General features: G+C 43.2%; 1 protein-coding gene across 2 annotated transcripts in view; it reads left to right on the top strand.

Moving 5' to 3' along the window:
• Positions 1-895: 895 nt before the first annotated feature.
• LOC104338113 (lethal(3)malignant brain tumor-like protein 3) overlaps positions 896-18,952 on the top strand; it is a 38,250-nt gene continuing 20,193 nt past the window's right edge. Inside the window, exons 1-11 of one of the 2 annotated variants that reach the window (XM_075438063.1) lie at positions 896-968; positions 4,174-4,282; positions 4,837-5,008; positions 6,443-6,500; positions 7,548-7,639; positions 8,911-9,015; positions 9,655-9,790; positions 10,294-10,385; positions 11,363-11,514; positions 13,160-13,236; positions 14,690-14,775. In XM_075438063.1, the coding sequence (XP_075294178.1) occupies positions 4,221-4,282; positions 4,837-5,008; positions 6,443-6,500; positions 7,548-7,639; positions 8,911-9,015; positions 9,655-9,790; positions 10,294-10,385; positions 11,363-11,514; positions 13,160-13,236; positions 14,690-14,775 (1,032 nt within the window). In that variant the 5' untranslated portion in view covers positions 896-968; positions 4,174-4,220. Of the gene's footprint in view, positions 969-4,173; positions 4,283-4,836; positions 5,009-6,442; positions 6,501-7,547; positions 7,640-8,910; positions 9,016-9,654; positions 9,791-10,293; positions 10,386-11,362; positions 11,515-13,159; positions 13,237-14,689; positions 14,776-18,952 lie in introns of those variants that run through there. The other variant, XM_075438064.1, reaches the window with a different exon arrangement.

Raw genomic sequence — 18,952 nt, 5'->3', positions numbered from 1 at the left:
ACTCTCCCCTCTGTCTTTGGGTCAGGGCCCCCACCATGGCCTGCACTAATAAGTGCTACTGTGCAAGGAGCAGCTTACCAAACGAAGAAAGGCTCGTTATTTCTCAGTGTCTGCTGTTCTTCAACTGTATCACCTCTGCCTGTCCCCGCATTCCTCTGCTTCTCTGGGAAGTTCGTTTCCCACCAGACTGTCAAGTGTCATTGAAGAAGGGTTGAGAACTGCTTGGCCTCTTGCAGCTCCAGATGCTCGCTGAGTTTGTGCAGTCCCGGCTGTCGCGGTGCTCTGAGGTCCTTAAAGCCCGGCTAGCACCAGCTGGAGGACACGCTGGATGAGTGCTCCACTGGAACGTGAACTTTCTGTCAACAGCTGGGTGATTCCTGCTTGCACTGAGATTGTAGGGAAGTTGCTCTGTGTGATAACTGCAATAAATGTAATTGTGCTTTGTTAGATGAATTTGAACAATCAGGGCAGAGTTTTGGGTTAAACTGCCTTTCTGAGGGTATTTATTCTGATGCGTTTGTTAGAGGTCTGGGTTTTAGAAGGGGAGCACATCCAGAGCAGGTAGAATTAATGTTGCTTTTCTTCCTTGACAACAGAATGCATCATTGGGGTTTTTGGGGGGCCTGTTGGTGGCATTTTGAGGAAGAGTTGTGTTGGGTTTCGCCCTGTTACTTATATTTAATGCTTTTTAATGTACATACAGCTATGTCTTTTTGTCCCATACCAAGTTGCTCCTCAGGGAATCCTATTCCTTCCTGTCCCCCTTCCTAGCCTGTTAACTACTACTTATTAGCTTGCTTTTTTCTCTTACCTGCAGTTCTATTTTGAGTTTGGACTGCTAGAAATGGTTATTGAAGCAGAAACAGAAGCCGTAGAAGCACTTTTAGCCTCAGCAGTAAATGCCAGCGCAGCCAGCTTTGCTCCTTCTGCTTTCAACACTTCCGCTGCCTCTAGCACTGGTTTGGAAGGTGAGCTTTTTGCTGTGGAAGAGAATGTACAATTTCTGAAAAGGCTTCTAGAAACAGGTCTAACTGAAATGTGTGTTTAGTAGCATGGTGCTCCCTGGCACAGCAAGTGGAGTGAGTCACTGTCTTATTTCGAATATTTTAGGAGTATTTAGAGTGAATGTAATTACTGCATAGTCATAACAGTACCTGGTGCACGCATTGTGCTCGCCTTTGTGGAGGGTAAGTGTGCTTGTATAAATGATCTGGGCTAGATTTCGCCGATGTAGTCAAACACCCCTCTCACGCTGAGTTTTAACTTACGTCCTGGGATCTCTGTAAGTGGTGATTCTGAGAAGAACAAGCCCCTTCTTTCCAGGGTAGTGGATCAGCAATGACATCAATGTTTATCCCTAACACACGTAATGCACTTGTCATGACAGCAATTAAGTCTGTGCCTGTATTAAACTAAACTGCCTGTGTTGGAGCTTTGAGACCAGAATGCTCTGGTCTTATATACAGTATTAAACACTCTCAGCCTCCAGAACAGAGTGATTGCACCCAGTGGGCAGGGTCTCGGCTCCATGCTAACTCCTGAGCCGAGCCATGCTTGGGAATCGCTTGGGATGGTGCTAGGGGCCCTAGGCCAGAAGTGCCCCAGGGCTGTGCTAAAGATGCACGTGGCTGAGTTGCGGGCAGTGGCACTATGTGATTTACTGGTATAGCTGTGCCTTAGCTGACCACTCTTAAGGACGATGGGAACTTCCAGTGTGATTTCTTTCTCTGGTTGCATGCATTATGCAGTGTGGAGCAGAAGTGGATGGCACAGTGCTGTGCTAACGTGGCATTCCTGGCTCGGGATGAATCCCCAGTAGTGTTAATTATCTGTACAAGAGCAGCCTTGAGAGTCTTCTCTAACCTGGCTCATGCCAAGAGAACACTATTAGCTATAAAAGTTTTGCGGTTTCTAAGGCTACTATAATTGGAATTAGGAGAAAATCTAGTTTTAACAGGATAATACAAGCATGTTACTGGGCATGCACATCAATGTGATGGACAAGAAATATCTCAGTTCTTTGCAGACCTGTTCTTACTCTGTTTATCCAGAAAGCAGTAGCTCAAAACAGAATATTTATGTTAACCTCTGAGCTCTTTCATTCCAGACTGCTTGGTTGGTTAAGCTGGCCAGCCTCACTCACTTTGGTAAATCACTAGTTTCCTTTGATTAAATTACTCATTGTTTTAGTGGAGCTCCATTGCAGATGTGCCTGAGTGTCTTCCAGAGGGTACAGTTGGAGACCGATTCTAGGGAGTGAGAGATGATTAGAAGCTCTCATCCCTTGAGTACTATTAGCCAGCCAGCGTAAGGTCATATTTTAAAGATGCTCTTGGTTAAACGTGACAGTGTGTGGTTGTGGCATGGGGAGCCCTTGGTAGGTTTGCCAGATGCCTTGTACCGAAACAGATCTTCTACGGTGGTGGCGGGAGACTTGAGAATTAGCTTGGGGCACAGAGGCACCACAGGACTGTGGCTGGAGCCTGTTCAGTGTCTCATTGTCTTTGACATCACCGGTGCGTCCTGGTGCCGTAATTGAAAGGACGTTAACTCTTTGTGTGAGGTCTGTGTTAGCGCTGCCAGATCCCTAGTCAAGGCAGGGCTACGTCACTGAAGTCATACATCCCTATGGAGGGAATTTCTCCTGTGAAGAGAGAACGATCTCTCCTCATGTTGCCTGCCTGGTCAAGCATCTGCCAGTTGGCTTTCCCCAGAATTGTGGTGGAACTATTTCTGATTTCGGTTAAGAAGGCTTTGTACCTGTCTTCCCTGCTGGCTTTTCTCATCTCGAATTTCTTTGCAAGCTCTGCAGATTCACTTACACTTACAGGCATTCACTTATGCTCCTGCGGATTGTGGGTCATTGTCCTCATCTGCGGTAGCTGAGGTGATGTCAGTCCAGCAGGTGAAGAACTGGCCCTTATGTGGACACCTCAGCACTAAGAATTTTTCACACCCTTTTAGTCCAAGTGTATTCCATAGATCAGTGTGACTTCTAATTGAGCAGAGCTCTTCAAGCGCACTTGGTCTTGCAAGTTTTCCCTGTTTTGTCTTTCCCTGCCTGGAATCATTGGTCCCCAACGGCACAGGGAGAGGCTTTACGCTGTGATACAAACAGGCATGCGTGCGCTTTGCGCGTAGGCAGTCTGCCTGCCCAGTTCCAGCCAGGACCATCTGACATCTGTATTGGGCTACAGGGACCAATCAAACAGAAATGAAAAATGTCAGTCGTCTTAGCAGAGTGAGTACAAGTACTGCTAAGGAGGCTACGGAAATGGCTTTAAACAAAGAGCAAAGTGACTCATATCTCAGCGTTCTGGATGGTGTGGTGTGATGGGTTTTTTCTTCTTTTAAAGTGTTTAATGGTGCATCTGAGAATGGATTGATCAAGCCAGTGCACACAAATGGTGCCACTACATGCAGAATAGGAACAATGTATACGTAAGGGCCCCCATGCACAGTTTGCACATCAAATTACTTGAGCAAAGTGTGCATCGGGATAGTGCCAGTGCCTGGTAGTGGGTATCACTGTAGTTACGTTTTGTTAAATTATTAAACATGAATTGATTTGCATTAGAAAGAAACTGAAATCATAGGAGAAAGTAAGCATAAATGATATATTGGAGTTATTCCTTACATTTTCATGCTTTCACTCAGATGAAAGATTGATATATATCCCTTGCTAGATATAGAAATAATTGTTTCTGTTCTCCCATCAATAATGTGTTATTTTTAGAGGCTGCCTATGAAGGATTTTCATATCTACAAAATGGATATAAATGCTGAAGTTTTTAAACTTAACCAACTGCATTAAAAGTATCCAGACAAAAAGGACTTGTTTGACATTTACCTTACAAGTTAGAGGGTTATTAGGAATAAAGAAATACAAGAAGATTTGTAACTGTGTCCTGGTTATAGCCTTGAGATTATATCCTCCTTTATCACTTTTACAGGGGGCAGGGTTTCTCCAAAATTAAAATACCACAGATAAAACGGGTTTTTTCTGTAATGAGGTGGTACGCTCTTTCTATGTGACCACAAAGAGATAATTACTTCCCTTACAATGGGATACTGAGGGTCGCTTAATGAAAGTTTGTAAAGGACTTTGACAGAACTAATTGCATGGAAGGTGTTTTAACATTGTAATTTAATAGTTGTCCTTTTCTTCTGCAGTGCCCGGAGAATACGTGCCCTGCTCCGATTTCCAAACCTGTGAGCCAATGGATTGCTCTGAGAATGGGAAGTTTTGTACTCAAACAGGCTCCCAGCAGCACAGGGACAGGTAAAGAAAGCCCACATTTTTCCTGTTCTGTGTTTAAAAATGTTTAAAGAGAACATTGTGTTAGACAAAAGCATTGCTGGGAGTAGAATGAAATCCTCAGAGCATAGCTACTGTGGCACGGCTGAAGCAGAGCTCCCTGCGCAGCTCTGCCGGTGACCTTCCTGTTACGCTTCAGGCTCCCATGCGTGACGGAGGAAAGCTCCCCTCTAGAGCTCCGTCTTCATTTCTCTTCCCAGCCTGCGGAAGTGCTGGTTGTGTGCTTGGTGCCTCAGTTCCTCCTCCTGCAGATACAGATGATGTCTTAACTTCCTGTAGGGTTGTAAAAAGGCAAAGTTAAAAACCTTCTCAAGCTGCTCTGGTAGTGAGAGCTGTGGCAGTACTTTGGAGTGCTTTTAAAAGATATATATCTGGCAAATCCTGCAACCATGATCCACTTCTTTAGGTTCTCAGCCCAGACATCCTCATTCCTCCGAAGATGTACAGAGACACTGGGAATACTGCAGAAGTATTGTTGCACTTTTAATTTGATTTTGTTTTCAATTTTGGATGTTTAGTGATACCAGAGACATTCCAGATGATTGCAGAAACAGGGAAAATGCTAGAAATTTTAATACCAGCAGTGGCTGTCAGGTGAATGAGGCGGAGAGACCTGTCAAACGTCTCCGAAGGAAGAGAAGACTGCTTCTGGAGTCTGACGATGACGAGGAAAATGCAGATGAGGATGAGGTAAATGAGGCTGCATGTATTTTCTTTAAAGAGAACTGTGAAGAGCAGGGACCATTCTGTGTGTCAGATTTCACTGTGCAATGCAAACTGAACTGGGGGAGGTTGTTCTGTACCCATGAGAATGGTCTGGGTCTGATCCTGGTTTACATCAGTAAGGAGAATATCTGTTCTGAAGTCTGAGGAGTCATAAGGGTGAATAGCTCGTGTGAAGTCCAGGGCAGGATTTCAGACTGTATCTTCATGGGAGTAGTAACCCTGCGCACCAAGTGTGTTTCACGGTAGTAAAAACACATGCCTCTAAAAATACTATATCTAACTGCAGTCAAGTACTATTATGTGATATTGAAGATTATTGTCAAGCTGCAGAGTTTGATTGCTTTTTATTAGGTACTTGCACTACACTACTAGAAACCTGTAGTAATGGTAGATGAATAGAAGTACCTCAGTCCTGACATGATCTTTTCTTAACTGTCATTAAGCATCTTACTCCCATTAGGGGCCCTTCTTTGTGCACGCCTGCACTCTGCTACCGTGTGCATAGCATCTCAGGCCTGAACCAGTTTATGTATATGCACGTGTTGCAAGTGCTTTTATAATGCAGAGACGCTGGGGTGCGTGTTTGTTAGTAGGGCAAGCTGAAACTTCTGATGCCATGAACAGTTTTACTCATCTTGTTGCTCAGCTTTTCTCTGTGGTGTGTATAAGATGTTGTTAAGTACATATGGTTTCAGAAGTACTTGCCTTCTTTCTTGTCCTCCTTCTCATTTGAAACTGCCCCCCTGTCTCTTCTGGGGCATGTCCGACAGGCAGCTTTGCATTTCAGATATTGCCCTTTTTTGTTTGCTTTGAGAAATGACAACCCTGGGTGAATTAACAGGAGTTTGAAAACCACGTAGAAGAAATGTGAATGGCAGTCTGGCTCGGAGTGTGGCACAGGGAGGCCCCATTTTCTGGGGTGTTCATCTGTGACAGTAGTTACTTGAGGCTTCCTCCAGGGCTTCATAAATTTATTAAATTTTTTTTCTGTATCCATTCTCTGGCGTAGATGGACATAGAACATCTGAAAGGAAAAGGGAAGTGGAGCTTTACAGTAGGGTTTCTTATGTGAGCAGTAAATCCTGCATTGCAGAAAGCAAATCCTGTGTGTTGTAATGGAGATTTTGGGCCCATGTTGCTCTTCAGTAGCCGTATTTAAATGAACTTTAGTAGCATATATTAAATAATTTTTAAAGCACTTTGGGATACTGCAGGATCAAAGTTCTATATGTAACATACCCTACTAAGGTTCTTGCAGGGTTATTCAAAAGAAAATAATGCTAGCTAATAGTCCTGTTAGTTACATGTTACATCCTTATTGTACCTGCATTGTGAGATGATCAAAGAGAGAGGAAAAAACAATATTGCTAAACTTTTTTTTAACATATCTGTGTCTAGGAGAAGAATAAATCAAATAATATGAAAAGCCGCAGAAACACTAAACCAATAAAACAAGGTGAGCTAAGCTCATAGTCTCTTTTCTTTAATGTTTATAGATTTTTTTACTAGCTATTATAAAATGAATCATAGTAAACAGAAGAGGAAAGGACAGTAGAGCTCATTTCACATTCAGAAGAGCTTATTAGGTACATAACCCTCTTACCACAGTCAGTCTTCTGAAATGTATTAGCAAGAATATAGTAGATTTGCCTGCATGGTGGGCACAGTGTAGAGGATCTACAAGGAGACAGCCTGATCCAAAGCTCACTGAAGTCAGTAAGAGTATTTTTTCCATTGACTTTGGAGAGCTGCATAGCCACAGACTACAAATGCTAAATAGAAAATAAGATGTAAACAACATGCGATTGATTATAGACTTCGGGTTAAATGTATTATATATCTTAAAGGAGTTAGCATATGTAAACTGGGGGGAGACTTTTAATATGTGTTTAAAACATAATTTTCTATGTGCATGACTGTGGTCCTGCTAGAATGAATCCAAGCACCTGCCCAAGTTGTTCTCATCATCTGTGTACTGGTGGCTGCCTCTCTAGTAGATGCATTGTGGTATTAGCAGATTATAAATATATGTGTGTGTAAATACATTAAAAAACCACTTGTGAACTGAACAAAAATTCACTTGGTTTTTCATTTGTTTTCTTTTAGGTTTATTTCAGCTTCAATTATATGCTGTTTGTGCTGTCTTTTAGTTTATATCTAACCCCTTATTCCTCGGTGAAATATCAGGAGAAGGATTTCTTTTCCACGATTTTAAGTTATGATATCTTGTCCAAACTTTGCAGTGGCAGCTTTCCATGGGCAGCTTGCCAGCAATCCGGGTGCCACAATTGATTTGACCTGTAATATAATAAATTTTTTTTTTATGAGAAATGAGCATGGTTTTTCTACCGTTGGAATTCATACCTTTCCTTAAAAGTTGGGTAACACTGCCTCCTTTGGGGTACAACAGCAAAACAGCATTGGCGTGTACGTGGGAAGAGAGAGTAGAGTGGGAAGCATCTGAGAGAAACATTCATTTTTCTCTTTGCTTTTAATTGCTTAGTTGTTCCTGGAAAGAAGAAGAAGGGATGGAACTGGGTTTCCTACTTAGAAGAGGAACAGATGCCAGCTGCTCCCCTAAAACTGTTCAGAGAGGTTGGCAGCTTTTTCAGCTCTTTTGCTATGGTTTTCTCGGGCAACATCATAGAATTACTAACTCAGTGGAGGTCGGGTTGGAGACTACCCTTAAACCAGCAGTTACATTTATGAGTTGTTTCAGGCAAGCAGGCAGTAAAACCCCCACATGTTTGTTTCCAGCCCTGAAGCACTGTGAAAACAAGCATCTGCCCTGTGAGTCTCATCCCAGACCAGGGTGTAAAAAATGCTGGTTGAATCTCTCTTACAAGTAAACAATGACTGTTTCGATCTGCTTTGGGTAACTCTGGATAAATGGGCTGTTAGACAAGCTCCAAGTAGCTTTGGAGTGGGACAGCTTAATGTCTTTCATACGTCCTATGCTTCCTCTGTGGTTGTACAACACCCCTCCCAGCCTTCCTCCGTAGAGAACTGCAAGTCGTTTAGCTCTGTGAGTGTAGTGGATGGCCTCAGTGAGAAGTGACTGTTACGAGGGAGGGTGGAAGTTGTGTTCATTCATAGTCTGATGCATTGAAGGTGGGAGAGCATGAGTTTAGCCTTGGTGAAGCTGCTTCTGCACTGCAGCACACCAGCCCACTTTAAGAGTTCAGCTCTCAGTGAGCTCCAAAAAGCCACGGGCTGTTGGCACCTTACAGAGTGAGATGAGAAGGCAAGTCGGGTAACTGCAGCGGATGCAATAAGCCATTTGTAGTTCCGGTTCAGATTTCTTTAAAGCCTTTACTATGCTTCATATGTTTAATTTGGATTAAGACTGCAAATAAATGAAAACCACAAATGTTTTCTGGAGCGACTGTGACAGTGGGCTCCAGATCCAACGTGCTTTGTCCATTTTGCCATTTGAAGATGACAAGTTACTTTTTGGGAAGTCTGGACTGCTGACCTCATGCTGACACAGGCAAAATGATTTTCGCTTTCCTGGCTCTTTGTTTCTGCCAGCCCTCCTACATTGGGCTATGAAGGGGATTCGTTTGTGTTTGAATAGACATCATTACTGCATCTGCTGAAAAATTTGTTCATAGCTAATTGCAACAGGCTCGTGGTTCAGTGTTTTTGAGAGATTAATTAGAGTAAGAAGTAAATCTGAAATGTGGTGATCATACCATGATTGATCTCTGTACCTGCTCCTGTCTATTAAGGCAGCAGTCATTTAGTGATAGAATTTTCTTCTCTGAGTTGAGATTTTGAAGCCTTAAGTATATCTGATGACTGCTCTGCAATAGATTTTGTGTTTAGGAATTAAAAACAAATGTTTCCTTCTTTCCCCGTCACAGTATCAGTCATTTCCTCAAGGCCGAAATGGATTTAAAGTTGGAATGAAATTGGAAGGGCTGGATCCTGAACATCCCTCTCGATTTTGTGTTCTCACAGTGGCTGAGGTAGTTGCTTTTCCTATATTTGATTCCAAAAGTCTCATGTGCATTTAGGATTTTTTTCAGTGAAATGTAGAAACATAAGAATAATAGTACTTTAATTAATTAATCATTAGGAGGAGTTCAAGGTGGCACTGAAGGAATAGTGTTATGTGATTAAGGATCTAAACCCAAAATCCTACTGTCAGATTTTTGCAGTTTTAACTCAGAATGGAAAACCTATTAGTTGCATGCAATGAACAAATATGAAAACGAACAATTCAGTTAGGCCCTAAGACTTAGTAAATATAGGCGAGTCAAAATGCTTTTATGCTTCTGCAGGATCTGTGTTGATCTGGTATAGACATAAAAGTTCTCAGGCTGCGTTTGTACGCCAGATATTGCCACACAGGAATATGTGTGTGAGTATGCAATAGGAGGCCTCTGAAGTTACACTGACCAGTTTTATTTTCTACTGTTTGAAATGAGGAAAGAGGAGCGTGGAAACTGGAAGACTTAAGTGAGGAAAAATGAAACTAGACTTTTGAGAAATCAAGGAGATCTTAAATTTACTTTAATCTATAAATCCAAATATGGAAGGAGTGTTTGATTAGTGTTTAACTTCTTTATGATTCTTTATGATAATCAGAACTCCCCTCGTTATAGGTACAAGGGTACAGAATGCGGTTACACTTTGATGGTTATCCTGAGTGCTATGACTTCTGGGTTAATGCTGATTCCTCAGACATCCATCCTGTTGGCTGGTGTGAAAAAACAAGTCATAAGCTGCTCCCTCCTAAAGGTATGAAAAAAAAAAATAGAATGGCATACAAGAAACCATAAATTCTGCTAAGAACTAGTTGTCCTGGCTCTGCATGTTTCATTTTCAGTGTGATTTCATTGTGGAACTTGATCTGAGTGGCTTAAGGGGAAGAGGTGTAACTAAGACAGTGAATCACAAAAGAACAAAACAGCTTCCTTTTGATATTCCCAAAGATTGATGTCGTTAGTGAAATTAGAAACTCTTTATTGGATGAGCATGTAAAGCAAGGAGTCTCTTTGGAGTGCAGATCTTGCTGCTTTCCTGCATTCAATTTGCTATAAACATTTGAAGGTTGAGATTAATGATTGAACGTTTTACTGAAAAAGAGAGAGATGTTTTAGCTGAAATGCATAACCCCTGAAGATTGTAGAAGGGCAGTTAACATGCAAAGTTCATATTCTTCCCAGGTAATTTCCATTTCTGAAAAACCAATCTGAATGTAACGGGGCTGCGTAAAACAGTCTTTTTATCTCTCTTCCTAGGTTTCAAGGAGGGAGAATTTAATTGGACTTCCTATTTGAAGAATTGCAAAGCTCAAGCAGCTCCAAAAAGCCTTTTCAAGACCCTCAGCACTGTAAGTGGTGGTGTTGAATACAAGATGTTTCACATAGGTCTGGTGCTAAGTGAGTTTTGACCAGAATATTTTGCGTGGTTTTAATATGCTCATGTCAGAGGTACAACCATGGTACAATCAGATGCAAGCTATTTTCTGCTGTGATTTATTTTTAAGATGGGAAACTAGTACAGTTTTTCTTCCTTCCCTCAGTCACTGACTTTCCAGAGGGACAATTTGTATTTCCCCTCCTCCTTAATACTAGTGGAGAAGATTTACTCTACCATTTATTAAATATATTACAATGGTCTGTTTTGCTGTGTCCCTACAGTCAAGATATTTGTGTCACTTTCCTCTAATTTAATGATTTCCAAAATAATTTCTGGTTTCCAGCAGCATACTCATGTGCGCCATGGGATTCATTATGAGGCTATGGATCTTGAGCATTTTTCATGCTTCACCTGCTGTTGCTTTCGTTTTGGTTGTTAGCCTCGGTTCCTGTATAACACTCACTCCCGTTTTGTGTCATTCAGATGATACAAAGTCCACGGTCTGGCGGATTTGACGCCACAGATGGGCAGAGCACTGACTTCAGTAGGATCAGGGCCTAAGGCTGCAGCTCTGCTCTGCTTCCCAGTCACCTGTTTTACCTGAAGACTCTAACTTTTCCACTAATAAGACAGGACCTGCCATGCTCACGCTTACCCTTAGCCAGTACTCAGCACTGGAAGGCGTGTGCATCTTAGCCTTTGCATCTGTAGTGGTGGTGTGTACCTGCAGATTCTGTTATTCGAGCTACATCAGCTCTTTTTTAGAAACAGTAACAATCTTTGCCAGAACACATGGAAATCTTGTCTGTAGACCTCTTGCTAGTAACTATAGTGTGTTTTGGTCTGTGGGTTTTAGGATTACAACCTGGAATGAGTTTATAAGGGTAATTTAAATGGCCTGAGTGAGAACGTGACTCATTTCCCTTTCTTGATGTCCTGTTCCCTCAGCCTGTCACACCCTCTGGTTTTCGTCTGGGAATGAAACTAGAGGCAGTGGACAAGAAGAATCCGTCGCTGATGTGTGTTGCAACCGTCAGAGACATGGTGGATAACCGCCTGCTAATTCATTTCGATAACTGGGATGAGAGTTATGACTACTGGTAAAGAGATTCTATTTCTAATGTATATCTGCAAGTAGACTGTGGTTTATTTTGCTCTTCCACCAAGGGTAATATCTAGTATTTTAAATGTAGTCCCCGAAGGTGGGATCTTAAATCTGTTTTCAAGCATCTAGATAGTTACTTTGGGTTTTTACAAAGTGCCAGTTGCCCAGTAGCTTTCTCTGCTGCGTAAGTGCTGCTTGTGAGTTGGCTCACTGCAAAACCAGCGAGCTGAGCTTGAGCTGCCTGTGAAGCATTCGAGGTAAGGAAGCGCTTGAGGTAATGCAGCTGACTGACGTGGGTCAGGTCAGGGAATGTTCTTGTTATCCCTTCCTCTGGCAGAGCTAAAGGAAGAGTAAGCTCCAGTAGTGACACCACCTGGAGCTAGTGACATGCTCTCCTCCAGGACTAGTAGTGGGTTTTGGCATGTCTCTCTGCAAACTTACATTTGGAAGCAGGCAGTACTGAAGTTGGTAAAAATCTTTTCCATATGCTTCAGCAGAGTTTGGCTAAGGCCTTTTGAAAATAAAAATGATTACCAACATTTAGGCTTTTAAGTCCTGACCTACACTACAGTTGTTCTGCGTCTGACAGTCTTGGTCCCCTGCTCTCATGGTGGAATAGTAGTCAGAGAAATATTTTGCCTCTTCGGTCCATGTTTTCCAACCTACATGAATGGTGTAACTTTCTTTGACTCTGTCTGTGAAAGCAGCACAAGGCACTTGCTTAGCAGAATAACACTGATTCGATCTGTGGTCTCTCCTGCATCTCTCTTTGTTTGTTTTGGTTTTTCTCCAGAACAGGCACCTGTTTGGTGGCAAGTTGGTCTTTTCTTTCTTTGCCATAAATATGTCTTGCAGAGCTTTGGAACACTGGAGTTTCCATTTGCAGGACTTTATATCTCATTTAGATCTCGTTCCTTTACCATTTTAGCCCGTGAAGCTTTGTTTTCATGCCATGTTTTGTTTGGAACTTGAAAATTTTAATGGGAAACACAAACAAACAAAGCTTCAAAGTAGAGCTTGGCTGAAAACACACAGGTTTTTTTCTAGAACTGAATGACTGCGTTGGTCCCGTCCTCGGAGCAGAAGTGACAAAAGGGGCTGTCACAAATTGGCCCACTGCCTCCTTCAGGGACCCAGAAGATCTAAACATGCAATAAAATTGGAAGCCAGGCAAACTACCACTGGGTTTCAGCTAGAATGAATGGATAACGTGCAGCTCTTGGCAAAGACCTTAAATCTGCTTCCCCCTTCTTCCACGGCGATGGTGTTTCAGTTAGGGATGAGGGTTTGGTTTTCTGTTTGTTTGCTTCCTTTGCATTTTAGCTTGGATGATCTGTGGCCAGGCTGAGCTGTGGTTGGTATGGTCCATGGCGGGGGGGGGGGGGGGGTGCTTTTTGTAGATATTTTTTTTTAAAGCACCAGATACGCTTCTTTCTATTTCTCTGTCTTTTGGGGCAGCTTGAATGCCTTGAAAACTTGGCGTTATAAATTCTAACGAGGTAATGCTTGTCTTTTACACCATGATCACACCCACTGAAAGCATCTGCTAACCCAGCGGAGGCATATCAGACAGCATTTGAAATTCTGCTTTTCTTTTTGCTTTAAAATTGACTGATGCCAACTTTCCCTCGTTGATTCAGGTGTGAAGCTAGCAGCCCATATATTCGTCCTGTTGGCTACTGCCAAGAAACCGGAACCCCACTGACAACACCACCTGGTATGTTGAAAGGGAGACTTATTTCCTGCCTCAGTGAAAAAAACCTGCAAACTTTATCTTCCACTTAATTACATATTTGCAAGTTACAGGTTCCATTTGGTACTCTTTTCTCTAATGACGGAACAATATTATTGTTCATACTTTTTGCCACTGCATTTTATTTTTTTTTTTGTAACTCTTTCAAAAAATGGAACAGGGTTTGACAATTTATAGTTGAATTAGATTTCAGAAGGGAAAGGACTTTGAAATATTTGCAGCATATCCTGTAAGGTGAGCTGGAAGAAAGAGGAATCAGTATCATGATTTCATAGATGAAAAGATGGAATTTCTGGAAATGAAGGAGTAACTGAAGCCACATCTCTCTGCTGCTGCACCAGAATTCTTAGTAAATGAAGAGAATGTTGGCAAATGATAAAGGACAGAACCTGCAGGAAAATCAATGTTGTTTTCAGGCTTGGAAGTGCTCATTCACCTTAAAAATAACAAAAATCAAAAAATTATGTCTGCTGTTTGCTATATTGACAGCCCTGGAGCAACGGTTTCTGTAGTTACTGCGTATCGAGTTTAGTAGAGTGGGTGGCATTACAAGATCCCTCTGCATTGGAGTAATTGGCCTCTGTGCCTTTGCTGCAGATGCAAAAGAGATTGTAAACACTTACTCTTCAGCAGCACCACATCTGTTCTTGCTCCTGGAACGTGCAACAAGGCTGTGACGTGCAGTTCCCCTACTCACATCACGATTGCCTGTGCCCCCAGCAGAATCTGCAGTCAATTCTGATTTCTCTGCTGAGAGATTTACGTGCAGCAATTTGCTGACTGTCCTGTGCATTTAGTCATTGCACCCTCCTGCCAAAAGGAAACAATACTGAGGTTAAAAAATACTGAAATAGGAAGGGGAAAAAAAAAAAAAATAGAGCAGTTTCTTAAATGTAGCTGCCAGGGAGAGACATCCCGTTGTTGTTAGAGTAGCATGCCCATGTAGGTGCCTGAGGTTATGCTAACGGCGATGGAGCCTTTTATCTCCAGGATGCTAGTTTTACTCAGCTATGGGTGAGTAGGTCACAGGAGACAAGAAGTTTCTACAGTCTTGGGGGCACTCACACGTAGATTACTATAGGAAATTAATTTAGTGATTCCATTGTGCATCACAGAATCCTCTCACTGGCTCTTAATTGGCACATTTCTCTAGAGAAGAAGAATTGATTAAGCTGTACAGAAGTCAACTCTTCAGGTTTTTCAGGTCAGGGTTAAAGCCCTGTGTAGAAGCTCGGGAAACTTGCGGTGCTGCTGTGTGTGCTGTAAGTGGTGTGTATGAATAAACAGACCACTTTCCAGCACCATCCGTTGTTAAGTGCTGGATTAACATAACAGTCATGTGGCTGCTTTTCTGTTGTTGGTAACAATAAGTGTGGATTTTTCCTACTTAAATGTTAATTCTCTGTTTTTTTCTCAGGATGCAAGGATTCCAAAGCCTTCTCATGGGAGAAATACTTGGAGGAAACTAATTCCCAGGCAGCCCCAGCAAGAGCGTTCAAACTGGTTGGTGAATCTCTTTGATTGTCCTAGACAAGGGGGGTAGGGGAAATTGCTGTTACCTACCCTTTCTTGCTAGATGCTTTGTTTGGTGGTGGTTCACCATGTCTGTGCCAGGAGGGTGAAACTGGGTTTTTTATGTTGAGCCTGAATTTAAGATCATCTCTCACTGCTGCTAAAACAAAACACACAGCAGTCTACAAGATTTTTTTTTTTATTAAGTACCATGAAAAGCTGTCTTGGAAAGGATTTTTGACTTAATGTCTTCAATTGCTCCATTAGCAGATTGAAGGGAAGAGCCTTCAGTCCACACAGATAATTGCAGTTTTCAGAGAAATGTGTAAGGGCAGGACCTTGCCTCACAGAGGGCATGGAATGGAGAAAGAGCTGGTGGTCTGCTTGAGGTCTGACTGCGTGAGCAGAGGAGATCTCCCGCGTGACATCTGAGCAGGACTGATGCTGGCTGAACAGACTTTACAGACTCTCCCTTGATGGGAGTCAGAAGTGGATGTCACTGGCCTGCAACTGGGAATGTGTTTGGTGGGGAAGGGAGGAAGGAGTGGGGTGTGTAGACAAGGAACTACTGGAGAGAGTCCAGCGGAGGGCTACAGGGGTGATGAGGGGACTGAAGCATCTCTCCTGCGAGGAAAGGCTGAGGGAGCTGGGCTTGTTCAGCCTGGAGAAGAGAAGACTGGGAGAGGATCTTATAAATGCTTGAAAATATCTGCAGGGTGGGTGTCAGGAGGATGGGGCCAGACTCTTTCCAGTGGTGCCCAGCCACAGGACAAGGGGCTCCGGGCACAAAGTGAAGCAGAGGAAGTTCCACCTGAACCCGAGGAAGAACTTCTTCCCTCTGAGGGTGATGGAGCCCTGGCCCAGGCTGCCCAGGGAGGCTGTGGAGTCTCCTTCTCTGGAGATATCCAGGACCCGCCTGGCCGCGGTGCTGTGCAGCCTGCTCTGGGTGACCCTGCTTGGGCAGGGGGTTGGGCTGGGTGATCCCCAGAGGTCCCTTCCAACCCCTGCCATCCTGTGATCCTGTGATTCTTTGGTTCTGTGATTCCATGTGTGTGTTTGGGGAGGAATGAGAAGCATGCAGTTCCTCCTCTGCATGAAGTTTTAAAAACTTCTCTAAAATATTTTCATCTTGCAGTTGTGCACATCCGTATTGCCCTGGTTGGTCAGGCTGTGATTAAGGTAGAGTGAGAAGTTCCTGTCAAGGATTTGCATATTCTAATACAGATCTTGGTTTTAGGGAGGAGCCAGCTGTGCCCTCCACAGAAATCAGCGTACTAACAGATGATGGAACATCTCTGCCAGACTCCTGGAGGGAGTAAGATCATCCTGCAGACCAAATCTGAAGATGGTTCTCGCAACCTTGGGAGCATGAGCTTCTGTTTCTTACATTGGAGTTCAGTGCATTTATCTGGAAGCTCACTGTGAGCAGAAACAAAACAAAAGCCTTTAAAATAACTTCATAAAAAAACCAGAGTACCTTGAAGTTGGTGATTTTTTTCTTAGCAGCTTCTTCCACATTTCTGGCTCACGTTGCTAAACTTTGCAGTATGTTTAAAAACTTCTCTGTGCCATTGTGACACTTGACTTGATTCCTTTCGATGAAGTTTGAGTTGCAGGTTAATACCTGCTGCCCTCCCGTGTATTTTGTTGGCGAGCTCTTTGGGACTGAGGAGGAAAAGCAATCAGGGAGGCCTCAGATAAGGGAGGTGAAAGTCCAGCCAGACAAGTTTGATAATTGCTAGATTTCTGCAGATGTCCAGTTGAAGTTGTTGTAGGTTGCAAGGTGGGTGTCAGGGGATAGGAAGAGGCTGGTTTTGCCTGCGCAGAGAACTGTAAGGCCATGGCTGGAGTTATCAGCAGCACAGTTGAAGTCCAAAACATCCCTTGGATTAAGGTTTTTCCAGAGCTGGGCAGACAGCATCTTCGATCATGTGGTGCAGCATCTGAAGCACCTCGGAGCCAGTGTGCAGGCTAAGGAGTGAAGCTTGTCAGTAGGACGCATTCGTTGCCCCCAGGGTAGGCTCAGCCTTTTTCTGAGCCCTGCTTGTAAAATCCCAGCAGTGCTAGAAAACAAGAGCCTTCAGAATACAAGAGTGAAAGAATGCAGCAATTGGCCTTCTACACAATAGAGGAACACAGAAGTAGTTTTGTAGAGGCAAATATTTTGGAAAGATAATAAAACTCTTCATGATAGAAAAAGAAACAGTGGACTGCGAGACTCCCCATCTGAAGTCCTCAGTAATCTGTCATTACAGCATGCTTTCCACAGATTTTCAGAATATAAAATGTTTCGAGAAATGTCACCCGAAGATAACAGGGCTTTGCTCAGGACAGGGAGTCTTTTCAGTACCGACTACTCCCTTTTTTGGATTCTTCCCCAGTGAAATGTCTTCCCAAGGGGGAACGCAACTGCCTGGTCTGCCTTTTTTACTGTGTTATGTACATCTCTGCAGCCATTGTTCTGCTCCTTCAGGTATCTGGCTTTGAGAGAATAGCAGAAGGGCCAATTCTGGCTCTCGTGAAACTCCAGAATATGAATTAGCATCCAAGACTGTGTTTCGAAAATGAGACAGAAAGAAAAAAGGCATTTGATATATCAACCGTTAATAGAACTCTTTTAAGGTCAAACCTCGTTATTTTTCTGGCTTGGTTGGTCTGAAGTGCAAATACATGGCAGAGTTATTGATTTTTTAATTATTATTATTATTATTCCAGCTAGCAATTACAGGAAATCAGTACATAAAAATATGGGTTGAGAGCCAGAACAGGCATTTCTCACTGAATTAGTTTTTAACAGTTTTCAAGAGCTGTCTTATGTAGTCTGGAGACACCGATGATCAGCACAAATAGCAGACCTTGTGTCTGGGTGGATTTCTGCCTTCTCCTCCACCCAAAAACGCAGGAGGAGACAGCTTGGTAGTCAGTATCACTATTTCAGTCCGTTGTCTTGGGCTGTCAATTCAAAAACATTTATAAGGTATCGCCGAAAAGGCAGCAATCCTTCAGCAAGACTTAAACAAATAGCCCTGCTCATCTTCTGGGCAGGAGTTAGTTCTCGGGCTCCTTCCTCAAGGAAGATGGGCAAGGTTGGCTGGTTCAATAAGATGCTCTTAAAACTAAAGGCAGTTTAGATTGTCTGCTTCCGGTGTGTTGAGTGGCTGAAAGCCTGTGGCTAAATGTCTGCGTTCAGATGGAAAGACCAAGGAGAAACCTGAGGTGTGAAGTCTGTAATCCCCTTAGCTCTGAAGTGGGGCTTCATCCCCATCCCCAGCTGCTGGCAGTAAAAAGGATAAGGCAGATTGTGAGGAAGGGTGATTATAGTCATTGTTTCATTAACCTGGTCTTGTTCAAAGACACAGTTTATCATCTTTTGTGAAAATCTTGACCTTTGTGTGCAGAAGTGAAAAGGACGTGTTTTGAACGAGTATCCAGTGCTCCATAACCCCCAGCTGAGGAGGTCAGAGGAGGAATTTGCAGTCAGTCACTCAAACATAAAAGGAAAAATTGGTAAACACTGTCTGTTACTTAAAGGTTTACATCTGTGATTGCTGTGAAGGGCATGCCTCAGGTCAGAGGACATTCTGGATTTTTTACAGAGTAGTTTGAGTGCTGGGGTTTGAGAGAAAGGGCAAGTCAGCAACTGCAGGTGGGAGACTCCTGCAGCTGGAGCTGCTCTTGTGTCCCAGCCCTGCAGCTGTCAGCAGTCATCGTTAAGAAGCAGATGCAGGTGTTGTCCTAAGAAGTAGATGGTAACCTGCTTGGTGAAGGTAACTCTGCAATATCCAGATGCCGAGAAGGATGTCACGTAGTGTAGTGAAGAGACGTGTCACGCAGTGGTGTGTTTCAGGTGTGAGACAGTGGTGAGCAGGCCACTGTCCTTGTCAGATGTGAGATCATCCCTCTCCTGTGTGGGGGAGTTTTGCTGTCAGACTGCTGAGTCTCTGTGTTGGTGGAGTTTGTGTATCTGGCCTTTTTTCTGTTAGGGAAGTGCCTCTTGCTCTTGTGAATTGTGAAATTCTCCTCTGCACTGAGACAGCTCAGACTTCCTCGCGAGTAGTTTTGGGCTGGTGATAAACAGCCAGCTTAATCCTCTAGGTAACTCTGATTTCAACCTCCGAATCAGTCTGCTGTGTGAGATCAGGGGCCAAAGCTGCAAAGGCATTTGAAT

Source organism: Opisthocomus hoazin, chromosome 17 (assembly GCF_030867145.1).
Source record: "Opisthocomus hoazin isolate bOpiHoa1 chromosome 17, bOpiHoa1.hap1, whole genome shotgun sequence".
NCBI lineage: Eukaryota > Metazoa > Chordata > Aves > Opisthocomiformes > Opisthocomidae > Opisthocomus > Opisthocomus hoazin.
Note: the sequence above shows the minus strand (reverse complement) of the source record. Positions and strands in the feature narration are given on the sequence as shown.